Raw genomic sequence first — 15,166 nt, 5'->3', positions numbered from 1 at the left:
TATCGAGGCAATATGTGTACTTTGTTTGTCTAACATACATGGTACCTACCTTTACCTATCATGTACAGCCTATACCGAAGCAGTTGTATCATACAGCCTCTGTAGAAAAAAAAATATGCTTCTTCTTCAAGGCATGTGCCATTTTGTTGTCTATATGTGTGTATGACTGCTTTCATAAAATACATATATTGGTTTCTTCTCCCAAATTAAAAATAAGACGAACACTTATACTTATTATATTTGCATTAGCAAGTATTATGGATTGGCTATTTTGGATACTAGTATATGGTTTAGTTATGCTATGTTTACGAGAGAATGTTATCATATTTGTTAAGTTTAATTGAATACTTTTTTTATGATTTAATATGATGCTGTTATAACAACCATTCAATTTTAGCATTTTAGGATATTGTTTCTTTCGTAGGGTTGGGCACTTTATGCTGAAGCTTTAGGAGAAGAAATGAAAGTTTTTAATGACGATTATGAGTTGTAAGTTTTTGTTTCATAAAAAGCAGCAACTGCCATCACTTTTGTCACTTGTTTTATTTAATTTCAGTAAACACATCAGGCAACATTTTTTGTTTAGTTCTTACAGGTATCTAAGGCATATCACCATCACGACACAATACAGACCGAGTAGTCAATAGGCAGATAGCTGTTTTCTAGATTAATGAAAAATACGTTTCAGAAAAAGAAACTATTTCATACAACAGAGTAGTTAAATACGTGTCATAAAATGAAGATAAATAAGTACAATTCTTAAAAACTTAAATACTCAAGCTAAATATGTGATATATTTTGTCACACGATTACCAATATATATTATTGTTTTGACAAAAGAGACTATCGAAACAAAATTTTGGGACGAGATGTCACTTATTTTTTTATGTTTACAGGAGCGGAGGTTAAGATACACACGTGTGATCTGTTACTCTTACTTGCGTCATGAATGGTTCGCTTTTTGAAAAGCACTCTAATTAATAGTATGACTTCCTTTTTGTATTGTTAACAGGCTTGGTCGATACAGTGCTGAAATATTCAGGGCATGTCGTCTTGTCGTAGATACTGGGTTGCATTACTTTAAGTAAGTTTCTTCAGATTTTTTCTAAACTGACTTTGTAACATTACCTCTGTAGAACCATTTGTTATGGTAAAACTTTAAAGGATTATAAAAATCAAAACATTTTTTTGTAACTTTAAATTAATATGCCATTAGAAGAAGAAATGCATTGTAATGCAACGACTATAAGGCTTAACAAAATTGATTTTCTAAATGCAGTTGATTTGTATAAGAGAATAATGTCACAAGTGTGATAATCATGAAAAAACTATTAGATATTTTTTTTTCAAAAACAAAATGCTCTGGGTAGACGCATTTTATTTGTTAAGTGTTCTAAATGGGGGAAGAATGATACATGCTGCTTTTAAGCGCTTACTTCATGGAATTACTTCTTCTGATTCAATTTACATTCATATATATATATATATATATATATATATATATATATATATATATATATATATATATATATATATATATATATATATATATATATATATATTCGGGATGGGTCGCATCAATTCTGAACATTTGTTCTCAAAGTTGTATTCTTTGGTTATTATATTAAGTGCATCCGATCATGATTGATGGAAAGCTGCATTTGTTTTATTTTGTATATAATTTGATAAATATATAAATGTGTTATTTAGTTGGACTGATGAAAAGGCAATCAACTACATGCTTAATTACACTGCTTATGGCAAGAGTGATATAACAAACGAAGTACATAGATATATAACATGGCCTGGACAAGCATGTGCTTATAAAATTGGAGAATTGAAAATTAGAGAACTGAGACACAAGGCTGAAACGGAATTAGGTGTGGTATTGTTTAGATAATAATATAGTAAATATAAATCTCTATTTTCCGTAAGTGTTTCTCAGAGCAAATAAATGTATAAATAGTTCAGGAAATTGTTGAATAAAATTCTTCCCGAGAATTGCACTTTTCTGATGAAAAATGATTGTATTTCTGTTTTTTATTTATATTTTGTCATTTCGTAAATGCCTTCTCGTGAACAATAATAACTTTTGTTTCCTATCAACCTGATGTTGATATTCTCGAATGCTTATTTTACTTAGGTGATAAATTCAATATTGCCGATTTCCATCTGGTCATCCTGAAGAATGGTGCCATGCCTTTAACAACGATGGAAACAATAGTAGATACCTGGATAAATGATGTGAAAAATTCAGGAAATGAAGGAGGTATAGATATTCGTTAGAATTAAAACCCTTTGTGAATTGATTGATTTTTAATTTTCACTTTAAACAACGTCTCGAAAGCAAGGATCTGTTTCATTCCTATTTCAAAGTCATTTTGTTAACACCCTTGTCAAATTTAGTGGTAAACAACGTATCTGTTTACGAATTAAACCGTACATTTTTAACACCTCTGCTAATAGTCTTGAGCGATGTCCATGCCTTGTGGTAGATTTTACATCCTGTAAAGCAGGATTTATTATATAAGTTGGCTAAGTGATACCTAGAAATTCGAAATGGTCGTATGTCTGCGGAGGGAGTTAACTTTGAAGTAGTAAATGGTAATTCTTGTAACAGATGATAGTTATATAGTGATAAAATCGGTCTGGGGTAAAACAATCATGAAAATACAATAATGCTATTATATAATTTTCATAAATCGTTCTGTCTCCTGAAATCCCCACGCTTGTTGTCCTTAATAGTTTTAAAGGTGTAAGCAAGACAATAATAGAATTACTATCCTTACGATTAATGACATTCCAAAGGGATATGTGCTCTGGAAATAACCTAGGTTTTAAATGACGTGTTATCCTAAACAGTTTCAAAGTTGTCCGTAGGACAATTATCGAATTGCCATCATGACAATGAATATCAATTCAAAGGACAACTGCGCTATTGAAATTACCTAGGTTTTAAATGAAATAACCTTATATTCGAATTAATTTGTACTAGAACATAATTCATTTTTGATACATACATTATTGATTTATGGTATTTATGTTCTTCGGTATTTCAAATGCGATATATGTGCATTTCATGTTTTATTCTTTTTCTGATGCAAAATCAAAGACACAATATTATTCAGAAATTTAATGTTCTTGATTAACTTGTGTACATTTCTATTAACATTTATTTGTTTTAGAAACCCCTGGAGACATACTTACGAGATTACAAAACTCATTCAGCGACTGGCTTTTATATGAAAATCCCGAATTTACCACAATACTTAATGATCCTCGATATAACGACAGACTTGACGACTATTCAATTAATCTATTTGACAGATGGAAGGTAAAATTATTTTTATCCTGTAACACATCAAAAGTTTAAACATACACTGCATACTTTTAGAGAAAAACAAACATTTAATAAGGACCAATATGTAAAGAAGGGTCCTTTGAATATAAAACACATGAAAACATACAATGTATGTTTTGAAAAATTACAAAAGCGGTGCTGAAAAGGAAGCCCTATTTCAAACATATAATCTTCTTATGAATTTGCTTACATGTTTTTCTTGAATTGAATTTTTCATGTGTATTAATATGCGATGGTCCTTAACATATAAAACCGATATTGCAATTTTTATGTGCATATGCATGTCGTGGAGTAGACCTCTTTTCTCACGTACTGTTTGACAGCAAGAATTTATGCTGTTCCCCAATCTAAGAAACTTACAGATACCATAGATACCTTTGTCTGTTGAGTCATTGATCAAAATTGTAAGAAAATATAACAATCAGTAAACACATGCACGATATCTATGTCTTACTATCTGGGAAAAATAAAACAATAAGGGTTGATTTATGGTTAAAAGTTCGGTCTTTGGCATTACTTTTTGTCGTATATAGACTCAAACATGCATTGGTAGTGGTCGTTTATTATGGTGCGAGTGGAAAACGTTAGAGTTGATAGGTGAAAGGGAAAACCGTTACTGACGTTCGTTTGTGACGTAACCCGCGAAAACGTTGCATTACATATAATACACTTTTCAACGCGCTTATTTGTCATTCGGCGAATATGGTCCCTATATCCAGTATTTTGTTTCAAGGAAATTAGATGTCCTAAAATGACTGTGTTGTTGTATTCTTATTATGCTTTGTGTTTGTGTTTTACAATATGTTTTCTCCCTCTTGTGACTTGTTAGATTTTTTTTTATATTCTGGTTTTCCTATGTGTTTGATGTGTTATTCCTCTTTTTCATGTTCCTTCTTTGTATCCGTGTAATTTTTCATGCTTACTTTTGAGGTATTTTAGCACACAAAGTCATTGTTATATATGACTCGTACTCTTTGTATGTTTTATCAGTGTAAGCGTTAAAAAGAGTAATCAAGGGAATCAAGGTTTTAGCGGTAATCAAATGAATGCAATCCAGAGACAAAGACCAGCCATGGAAAACAGACACAACAAAGAACATAAAGTAACTAAAATCATACATACACAGTAACAAAAGCAAATGAGCAACTCGGACTCCACTAAAAACTGGACCAGGTGCAAGGGAAGGGTAAGCGTCCTCTGCTTTTCTAGAAGCACCCGCCGAGTTGCTCATAAAAAGTCAAGTCCGGGGTAGACGAACGAGGAAAGGAAAATTATGACCCGTTAAAAGTTGTTAATAAGATATTTGTTAGTGGATGCTTCTTAATTCTTGAATATTATCCAACGTTCATACCTTTTGCTTTTTAGAATAAAGTAGATTATTTCCTTGATGAATTAAGAAAGGTTAACAAGGACCAACTATCACAGAAGCAAAAAACGGATTTTGATATATTTGATGATTTCTTGAAGACTTATCAAGATGGATACAAATGGAGAATGTAAGAACTATTTGTTTCCTATATTGATAGAACTGTAAAACCTGCAGAAATAGCGGCGTCTTAAAGTGAAAAGGATACATACTTTAACGATGCATGTTAACCGTATTCAATGTTTTAATTCAGTCTTCTGTGTAGCTTTATGTAATACTTCCTGTCTGTAAATTTGTTAACATCATACTCAAATTTTAAATGTCTTTACTTATCTTAGTCAATATTCGGTTGGCAAGTCTTACCATTCGTTGATCTACGTAAACCAGAAGATTAAAACTGCTTGGCTTCCTGCTTCGATCAAATCATGTTACTAACGCTTATAGTTTTATGTTCCGTTTCGTTTTTTTGTTGGAAATGTTTTTGTATACTTGCATTTCAGCTGAAAAAGAAAAACTCTTCTATTAGAATAGAATTGTATTTTTAATATCCTTAGTGTTTAAGGTTTACCCAATGTTCTCGATATGTTTACTATCAGTATGAGTGTGTGGCTTTTATTGCAAACTTTACCCTCAGGTACAATGCACTGAACCCGATTAATTTCCTAGAGGGGCCACAATCTGATCCAGATGCATTTGCAAAGATAATTCCGAAAAATACAAAAGGAGATTTCGATAATTTTATCACTAGGATAGAAAATATGCCGATTCAGGTATGTACGTTATGATTAAGACAAGTCTAATAGTTGAAACGTTTTAAGTCTTTTGAAATGCAAATTGATAGTTAACCTCTGTTATGTATTTAACATGACATAAAAATCTAGTAGGCATTAAAGACAAAAAAAAATCATAATGTAAGAATTAACATTTGATAAAATTGGTATAAATCGTTTAACACAGAACCGTGTAAGATTAAATATAAAATCAAGGCTTCACATGAACAATATCCGAATTTCGAATTGATGAGAAAAGGGGGCAGCAAATTCATGCTGTTTTTATTCCTTCAAGCTTTGGAAGAACAAAACCAAATGTACTGGTAGTGTAAAAATATACTAGGCGATCATCGTTTAAAGCAAACATGGTAAAGCATAACACAAAAACCCTGTGTGTATTCAAACTTAATATATATGGAACATTTGAAAGTAAAAATGTTTTATTTGTAGTTAAAACAAATGAAGGAAAGATTCATGAAGGCAATGGAACTTAACCATACCTATAATAAAGTTTCTATAGTATGTATGAGTTTACGAATGGTCAATAACACGATCAATTTCAGAGTTATATCATACCTTCGATCTGTGCGTTCTAACTGCACAAACATCCGATCGTTTTATTCTAACTGCAAAGACACCGATCGTTTCGTTCTTATTGCACAAAAATCTGATCATTTCCTAGAATCAGGAACAGTCTGTATCACACTGAAAAAAAAGACATAATATTCCTATATCAAACTTTGATGAAGGGGCTCAATATTTATATGCATATTATTTCTGAATCGAAACAATTGCATCCCACTAGTTAAAAGTGTGATAAATCTTAGACAGTTTAGTTCGATGTTATACGGTCGATGATATTGAAATATTGTTTAGGAATTTTAGAAACATCTATGGTCAAAATGTTTGTTTATAACAGATTAGTTTACGATACAGATTTTAAAAAAGTTAAACTAACCTCTGTAGTATGCAGACAAACACAACATCTTTTTCAAAATACAATAATAGAACTTTGCAAAAAACACTACCAACAGTGGTCATGTCTATAAAATACGAATTATAGGTTCTTAATCTTACGGTCTGCATAATATATATTTTATATTCTTAAATATGCGTATAGTCTTCCCATTGTACGCACGTGGTCTGTGAAATTAACTGACCATGAAAATCAGTATCAAAGTATTCTTTAAATCCTGTAGAAAATGTCAACAGTTTAACATTTCAAAAAGAAGAATTTATGGGTATCTAAATGTACAATGTATTATATTAAACTGGGTTTGAAGCACACTAAGCATATAAACTAAATACTTTAATTAATCAACTCTCAATCTGTTATCAGGAATCAGTACCAGGAGATATACTTAAACTGTTAACCAACAGTCCTGAGGATTTTGCCTGGTATTCACCATTCAAGGATGATCTAGATAGAGTTTCTACTATAAAACACGTAGAGAAGTATGCCCAAAAATCTTTATCATGATATTTTCAATTATGAAAACAGCATTGGAATATGTTAATAGCCAAGTATCATTCGTAATAATATTTTTGCTTAATGACATTTAAAATGTTTAATGATACAAAAAAAGCTATCCATATCTCTCATGCTCTCACTATTGCTTTAACAAAAAAATCCGTACTTAGATATTTTTTGTAAACAGTTATTTGTTAATTTGCTCTTTTCTTTGTCCATTGTTATCATCATATAGTAGTTACATGTTATAAAATTTTTGTGCATACGTAAAAATAAGTTTGTTTTTTTTTTTATTGACAGGCGGAGAACGTATCCTGTTTAAATGTTTAAACAGTAAGAACATATTTTCTTCTTTTTATATTCCTTATTTGTAAAGTATTATGTAAAATATATCCTTCAATATTTTTACATATATTAATTTTCTTTTCAGAATCAACATACGTGAGAGAGCGAAAGTAGCGATTAATGATTATATGACGGCATTAAAAGATCTTAGTGACTTTATAAACGGAGTAAGAACATATATAATTTACATTAAATGGCACGGCTTATTTTTAAAACGGTTTTTTTCAGCAATGCATTTTTTCTTTATTGCTATTTTATGGGGAAAAATGATTTTCTTTTATTTTTCTATTCTATCTCACTAACGAAACAAGATTACATCATATGCATATTTACGTAGTGTGGTGTCTTCAGAAATGTATATAGCCCCGTGCAGATCCGGGTGTTAAAAGAATAGGCCTGCAGCAGCGCTAAGCTTGTCGTAAAGGCGACTAAATAGTGCTCAGAAACCTAGCCGGGGGCTAGGCGCTCTGCCCAAAGAGCAACTGGGATGTGTGCCCCAGGTGGTGGAATGGGATATCTCTGGCGTGTTACATGCTGGGGTTGTCAGTCTATAATACGGAAAACCTGACCGCAAACCATAGTGGTGCACCGTGTTGGGAAAGATGCCATGTTCCTCGCACGTTAAAGAACCCTGCTGTGGTATTCGATAGGAGTAGGAACCTTTGCGCTCCGCCACAGGAGGCTAAATTGCCCTACCTTACCCATCCCTCCCTTTTGCTAGTGGCAATCAAAATTTGTCGACCCTACTATCCTTGTGTCCCATCCCGTTTTTCATTTCATCATCATTTCATGTTCATTTTATCATCCGTTTTATGTTCATCGTCTGAATATAGCTGAAATATTGCTGCTCGGACGTTAAACCCCAACAATCAATCAATCAATCAGAAATGTATAATTTATTCTTTTGTTTAAGAGTAATCAAGGGAAGCAAGGTTATTTATAGCGGTAATCACAAGAATGTAATCCAGGGACAAAGACCAGACATGGAAAACAGACATACACAACAAAGAACACAAAGTAACTAAAATCATACATACAAAGTAACAAAAGCAAATGAGCACCTCGAACTCCACTAAAAACTGGGAGCATGGACCAGGTGCACCGGTAGGGTAAGCGTCCTCTGCTTTTCTAGAAAAAGAAGACGTAAGTAATAACTTCATCGGTTTCTTATTTTACAGTGATATCACCCGTATACATTTTAAAACGTCATGCACTACATTAGGGAAATTGTTTTAACATCATATCCTTACTTTTTGGTGCAATTGAAATTCAATTCATTTTTTCTAGACTTATTTGAATCATGCACGTACCGGATCTGGTGTTAGATCATGGGATAACGGAGTCGAGTACTATAAAGCGTGCTTAAAATGGCATACATCATTATCTATAACACCAGAGGAGGTTCACAGAAAAGGATTGGAAGAGGTGTCACGTATTTCTGGACAGATGAAAAAAGTATGGAGAAGCGAGCTATTCGTGAACACACTCGCCAAATTTGTTCTGTTGGTGATAAAGTTAAATGATCCCCTAGTCCGAAAACAGTTACAATAAAATTTATTTTTTATATCTTTCTTGGAGAGTTTGCCTGCATATTTAAGGGGCATTTTGAATAAAACATATTCAAACTTGTAACACCATGTGAGAAAACAATATTCCTTGAAAAAAGTCGAACCAATTTATTTTCTAACAGCTCTGTATCTTTAACATGTATTTATTCTTCTGAAGTCACGGACACATTCGAATATGCACTAGCTCAGGAGTTATGATCAAACACATTTACCATGAAGAGGCGCTAAAATATAGTACATAATAAAATGTACAAATTTTACCCACCGTTTTGTATATCACTAGATTCTTAGATCGCGAAAGGTACTGTATAATAATTCATTGTATACTTTCTATTTGTGTTTTAGATATTTAACAAACTTGGTATGTCTGGTAGTGTTAAAGATGGTTTTAACTCACTGAAAAATGATTCCTCGTTCTTCCTAAAATCAGGCGTAAGTGATGAATATGTAAACCAAAATGCATTGCTTTATATAGTACTAGTATTACATGTAATGCTTATATACTTAACGCCTTTATATAAATTTGTCAAAATGTATGGAACTTTAGATGAAAGAAAATAACTCGTAGTGAATATGAAGTTTCTGATGGTAAAAAAAAAATATTTCAGAATTTTCTTAGTATATTTCATTTCAGTCGGTTGCAACACTTTAAAGATAAAAATAATTGTAATGCATATAAAAGGTACACTTGTGATAAAAATGTGACATTATATGCGTTTTTATAATGTTTTAGGATGAAGTTGTTGCAACATTTGAAGACATTGTGTTTAAACAGATAACACCAAAGTTAGGAACAATGTTTAAGGATATTCCTGATTTACCATTAGTGTGAGTAGAATAATCTCATTGAAATTATATCGATATGTTTAAGTTCATAAAAGTCTCAATGCCAGTTGCTTGCAAATTACGCTATATTTCAATGCTTTAAGCTCAATGGTAGAGGAATTGATGTCATATTAAACGTGCATGAATCAGTTAATTTCACAATAGGTTGAAGTAGTAAACATAACCATACTTCTCACCGGTACATTTGATATTATGCAATCCATATTTTTTCTTACGTTTTCAAATAATATTCAAAGGTAAATACTAGTATATGGTTTAATTTCTCTAATGTTAAGAGTCACACAAAATTTTAAATTTTAAGCTGCTTTCATTCTTAACCATCTACACTTTATTTGTTCATATAAAGCAGGTTTGAATAGAAGAGGGCGAGGTTTTTTTGCTACAGTGACCCTTCTTGATCCTTCTTCTAAGCCATTTCTATCTTGATTGTTCTTCTCACTTCCCGACGCTACTTGACACTCCTTTTTGCTACTTTGTGAGACCGGTATATTACCAAGTGTTCGTAGTTCGGATAATTTTGTTTTCTGGACTACTCTTATGATATGCCTTATACCAAACCAAAGAAGTATCTGAATTTAATTAACTATTGAAGACCATATAATAAGCTCTTTTAGTGAAGAAGATACAAAGATACCGAATTATGTATGGGGAGTCCGAAAGGTGTGACTTCCTGTCAGACTGAAATCAGGCTCTCAGTTCTTCTAAGCTATGACTTTATTTCGCATCAAACACCATTATGGTGGCTTCGTCCTCTATCATTTCTTTTCTTTTTGATTCATATTTTATGAATATTTTCGATTAAAACGTTTAGTTAATTTGTTTGCACTTTCAACATTAATGTCATATGTTTCTATAGAATTGAGGCGATGTCATTTGATGGACCTGGTGGTATGTATTCGTCTGGATCTCCTGATGGTACCAAACCAGGAAGGTTCCTTGTAAATGCCATGCATCCTGATGAAATGTGAGATTATTGATTTACATCAAAACAGAGGATAAATAATATCAACGAGATCATAGCACAAAGTGGGGGAAATTAATTAGGGGGAACAGGGATTGAATCGGATATATACCCGATGAAAAAACATTTTTGCTGACATTTTTTTTTCACAATTACAGGCTGGTTTAAGTCCATTTCATTATGAATGGGAAAAATGACATCACATAAAAACAAGGACTGTTTATTAAGATTGTTTGTATTATCATGCAAACATTTAAATATTACGCTTCTTAGTTAATTGATACCGCTAGTTTGTTTCGTACTCGAATAATCATAATGGCGTTAAAATTAATATTTTCACAGTTATTTCAGTTTTTAAAAAAAACATGTCAACGAAAATAATGTTTAATTGCAGACCAAGTTTTAGCTTTAAGTCCTTAGCACTACATGAAACTGTTCCTGGACATCATCTTCAGGTATGACAATGTCTCTCATTTGAATTAATTCTAAAAATAATTGAAGTAAAACATACATACTGTTCCATTTAGTTCATCCAGTCATTATATAAATGATCTAACAACACTCCATTCATTCTACTTTCTGTTCAAATTATTTTTTTTATCAGTCGATCAAAATTCAGGCTTCATTTTTTGAGATATCATATTTTGATGGCAAAACCAAAGTAATCGTGATAGACTTTGGTATTGTAATAATTACATTTTATTTGTTTCAAAACTTTGAACTTTATGATTTGAAAAACTATTACCTCAATTTTACACACGGGAAACAATCTTTATATGCAGAACTGATTTGAATACTGAAGCGGGAAATTTCATTCAGTGGGCTGTAAAATAAGTCTCAATATTTCAAAATGAAAAACCAAAAACTGTGCAGTGGATACAAAAACAAGCCGGTATGTTTTTAACCCTGCTTGGTAAAGGTAGATAGTTATCAGGGTATCCGCTCGTCCATCTCCAATGAGTTTCGTTATTTTTGCATCAATTATCATAGCCACTTAAACTTTTGACAGAGGCTTCATATTTCTATGCTTTCTCGTAAGATGCAATTAATATTATACTGAGTATATCAAGTTAATGTTTGACGCCTTAATTAAGGTTGGGAGCGGGATTATTTTAGAAATGTCCTCAACTTTTCATCTCGCCTGCTATGAATGTTGCGATGCCGGAAATAAAGTATTACTACTCCAGCATCGGCGTCCATGTTAAGCTTTTCATGTTTTAAAAGTTTTCTGTTTTCAGCTTATGCTAGGTCAACCACTTTAAGTATGCAGTTTCATTAGTAGCAATGTTGCACAATATCTGTATAATGGGTTTGGAAATTTCAAATACAGGGTAATAACAAAATTATCGAACTGTTAAATTATAGGTATTAGTCAGAAGAAATAATCAACATAAAAGCCCGTAAAAAATGATATTATCATGGGAAAAGTTAGAAAACACCGCAATAGTCCCGACATGTTACTGGCAATTCAAAATAAAAGATGGGTTAAAGCAGGTTTTACAGGGCACTGTTCAGATTTTATGTTAAATTTTCTTCTTAGGAAAGTTTAATATGAACCACTCATGCTAGGTCAATTATATTTGGTATACAGTTGCATTGACATCACTTTATAACAATAAAGTATCTGTTTCATGCATACACACCGCAGTCACATTGTATTGACTTTAAAATGTCTTATTAAGATTTTAACATGAATCATTCGTACGAAGTCAATTGTATTTGCTATCCAGTATGAGCATCATTACTTCACAGCGCCATATCTACTTCATGCATACGCCACCATTCAGTTTATTGACTTTGAAATTTTACGTTTCTGAATCACCACTTCATCACAGTTCCGTAATGCAAACAACTAATTATTCCTGATATGTCCAGTTTGTGGTATCTAATGGTTGTATGTCCATGATACATAAAGATAAGTTTCAATGTCACCATCAATCATGTTTTGAGTAACAGCAATGTTCGACTGGCAAGACATGTTTATGCGTTAACAATTTATTAGAATGTTTTTATCATTGACATTAAGGTGTAAAAATATAAATAATTATACAAGTTGTATTTATGAACAATTCGCCGTTTCAAGTTGTTTCTTTTATAGATAAGTGTCCAATCGTTGTCAGATAATGCCGGTTTTAGAAAGTATGGGTTAGACAGTAAATACTTTCAGCCACCAACATTATTCCCGTTCTACACTGCATTTGTTGAGGTAATTTCTGTACACCTACTTTTTTTCTCTCCGTATTGCCTTGAAATGTGTTTTAATGTTTCCACATTGTATTAGTGAAGGAATAGTTTCAGTAAATTGAATGAAAGAAAATAGACCTCCCATTTGAATGAGGAGAGCAGCCTGAACTTCTACGAAACTTTGTGTGTTTTCAGGGTTACCCCATTTCAGGATAGTGGCATCAGCTTTTACGAGAAAACATATTTTTTTAATTGATATAGTTTAACCCGTGGTGTAAAGGTTCACCATTTTAGAAATGTTAATATTATCATATGGAACTGATTTCAAAAAAAGAACTCATTGTTTGCAATGTAAGATATATACGAAAAACTAAGAAAAAAAATATTTATGTACCAGTACCAACGTTCAAGATTAAATATGACTTTACTTTTACCGCATATTTTCTTGACTACTAGTATCTATCAAATTAAATGTTCATTTTAGACGATTATCGATTTATGACGTGCTTTTGTACAGTTTAAACATATCTACTTCATTTTAAACTTCACTTTCGTGAATTGTCACAAATTTCCTAAAGACCATTAATTTCTCGTACCTTATTCTCCAAGTTGTTTTTTCTATATAAATTGAGCATTTAATAACAACATCAAACAATGGTTGGTGTATATAGGAAAGGGAAATAACTGTTTAGATTGGCTGGGTATATCGAAGAAAAATAATCATTGATGTGCAAATATTCCAATTCATGTTTTTATCATGTTAAAACCTCACAAATGGGACTGCTCCTTAAATAAAGAAATAAATGTAATGATATGGGAACATTAAGCATCATACGTTTTGTATTTAGACACGTAAAAACAAATTATTTCCAGAGCAATCCAAAAAGAATAAAATTTAGGGCTTTTAATTTGTCATATACCTCTGATTGTAGCGGATATATTCTTTCTGAGCTTGCTCACAAACATAAGTATGTTAAATTTTACAGGAATAGTTATTTCTAAACAATAATTGGATACAAACAATAAAAGACGAGATTTCATAGTATGTACTTTATTGACTTTAAATTACATGTGATGGCAAGTGTAACTTTTGTAAAAGCTTTTTGCATGCATTGATATCAGACACGATGTACCTGCATACATCTCTATTAGTTTTTAATCAATTTTATAAATAGGGTTGGGCTTTGTATTCAGAATATCTCGGAGAAGAACTTGGAATTTACAAAGATGATTACCAAATGTAAGTATGAAAAAGTAATCAAGGAAACCAAAGTTCTAGTGGTAATCAAAAGAATGTAATCATAATCCAGGGACAAAGACCAGACATGAATAACAGACATAGCAAAGAACATAAAGTAACAAAAATAGTACATACTAAGTAACAAAAGCAAATGAGCAACTCGGACTCCACTAAAAACTGGGAGCATGAACCAGGGGCAGCGGTATGGTAAGAGTCCTCTACTTTTCTAGAAACACCCACCGAGTTGCTCATGAAAAGTCAAGTCCAGGGAAGACGAAAAAGGAAAAATCTTCAAAAGTTACTGATGTCAATGAAACACTTCTAGTCGTGAAGGAAGAATCTGCTTTAACATTTTAAAAAAAAATATCGGTACCCCGGTTTGACATAACAATTTTAGTTACTTGTTGTAACTGCATTTGTATTGTGTTACTGTATCTTTGTATTTTACTCCAGTTTTTATCTTTGCATTAGGTTAGGCAGATATAGTGATGAGATATTTAGAGCTTGTCGCCTTGTTGTGGATACGGGTCTGCATTACATGGGGTATGATATTTATAGATAGAACAAATTTATGTAAAACAAATAAGATTGATAAAGTGAACTAATAGTGAGAATAGTTTACAGAACCACATATGTTTTATTTATGTTTAGTATATTAAACCGTTTACATAAAACTTCTTGTAAAACTATGCTGACACGTTCAAGCCATTACTAACCAAATACAGTTATTTATTAATGGAGCAACTTTGCGCCATAGAAACAATTATGCACTTCCAGATTAAAAACACCATATTCACTTACATTTTTTCAGATGGTCTCGCGAAAGAGCTATTAATTATATGAAGAATTACACAGCCAGTGGGGATAGTGAGTTAAGCACAGAAATTGATCGATATATAACTTGGCCTGGTCAGGCTTGTGCTTATAAAATGGGTGAGCTGAAAATAAAAGAACTCCGGAAGAAAGCGACCGATTCTCTTGGTACGCAATAGGATTTTTGTCTTTACTTTATTGACTGACGCTCGTATGTGATTTGAATTGTTGAAACTGTATT

The 15,166-nt window shown here is 32.1% G+C and overlaps 1 protein-coding gene across 3 annotated transcripts in view; it reads left to right on the top strand.

Moving 5' to 3' along the window:
• The window catches only part of LOC148624757 (uncharacterized), a 46,230-nt gene that overhangs the window by 29,670 nt on the left and 1,394 nt on the right, over positions 1-15,166 (top strand). For 2 of the 3 annotated variants that reach the window (XM_088567634.1, XM_088567635.1), the window contains 19 exons: positions 425-489; positions 1,013-1,084; positions 1,711-1,880; positions 2,144-2,269; positions 3,186-3,334; positions 4,727-4,857; positions 5,362-5,497; positions 5,948-6,016; positions 6,837-6,952; positions 7,399-7,480; positions 8,601-8,768; positions 9,227-9,313; positions 9,615-9,709; positions 10,584-10,691; positions 11,083-11,143; positions 12,787-12,894; positions 14,048-14,112; positions 14,584-14,655; positions 14,924-15,093. In XM_088567634.1, the coding sequence (XP_088423760.1) occupies positions 425-489; positions 1,013-1,084; positions 1,711-1,880; positions 2,144-2,269; positions 3,186-3,334; positions 4,727-4,857; positions 5,362-5,497; positions 5,948-6,016; positions 6,837-6,952; positions 7,399-7,480; positions 8,601-8,768; positions 9,227-9,313; positions 9,615-9,709; positions 10,584-10,691; positions 11,083-11,143; positions 12,787-12,894; positions 14,048-14,112; positions 14,584-14,655; positions 14,924-15,093 (2,050 nt within the window). Of the gene's footprint in view, positions 1-424; positions 490-1,012; positions 1,085-1,710; positions 1,881-2,143; positions 2,270-3,185; positions 3,335-4,726; positions 4,858-5,361; positions 5,498-5,947; positions 6,017-6,836; positions 6,953-7,398; positions 7,481-8,600; positions 8,769-9,226; positions 9,314-9,614; positions 9,710-10,583; positions 10,692-11,082; positions 11,144-11,926; positions 12,020-12,786; positions 12,895-14,047; positions 14,113-14,583; positions 14,656-14,923; positions 15,094-15,166 lie in introns of those variants that run through there. The other variant, XR_015919762.1, reaches the window with a different exon arrangement.

Source organism: Perna viridis, chromosome 2 (genome assembly GCF_037379345.1).
Source record: "Perna viridis isolate PV_CMFRI_1.1 ecotype Kerala chromosome 2, ASM3737934v1, whole genome shotgun sequence".
Taxonomy (NCBI): Eukaryota; Metazoa; Mollusca; class Bivalvia; order Mytilida; family Mytilidae; genus Perna; species Perna viridis.
This window is presented reverse-complemented; position numbering and strand designations above follow the sequence as displayed.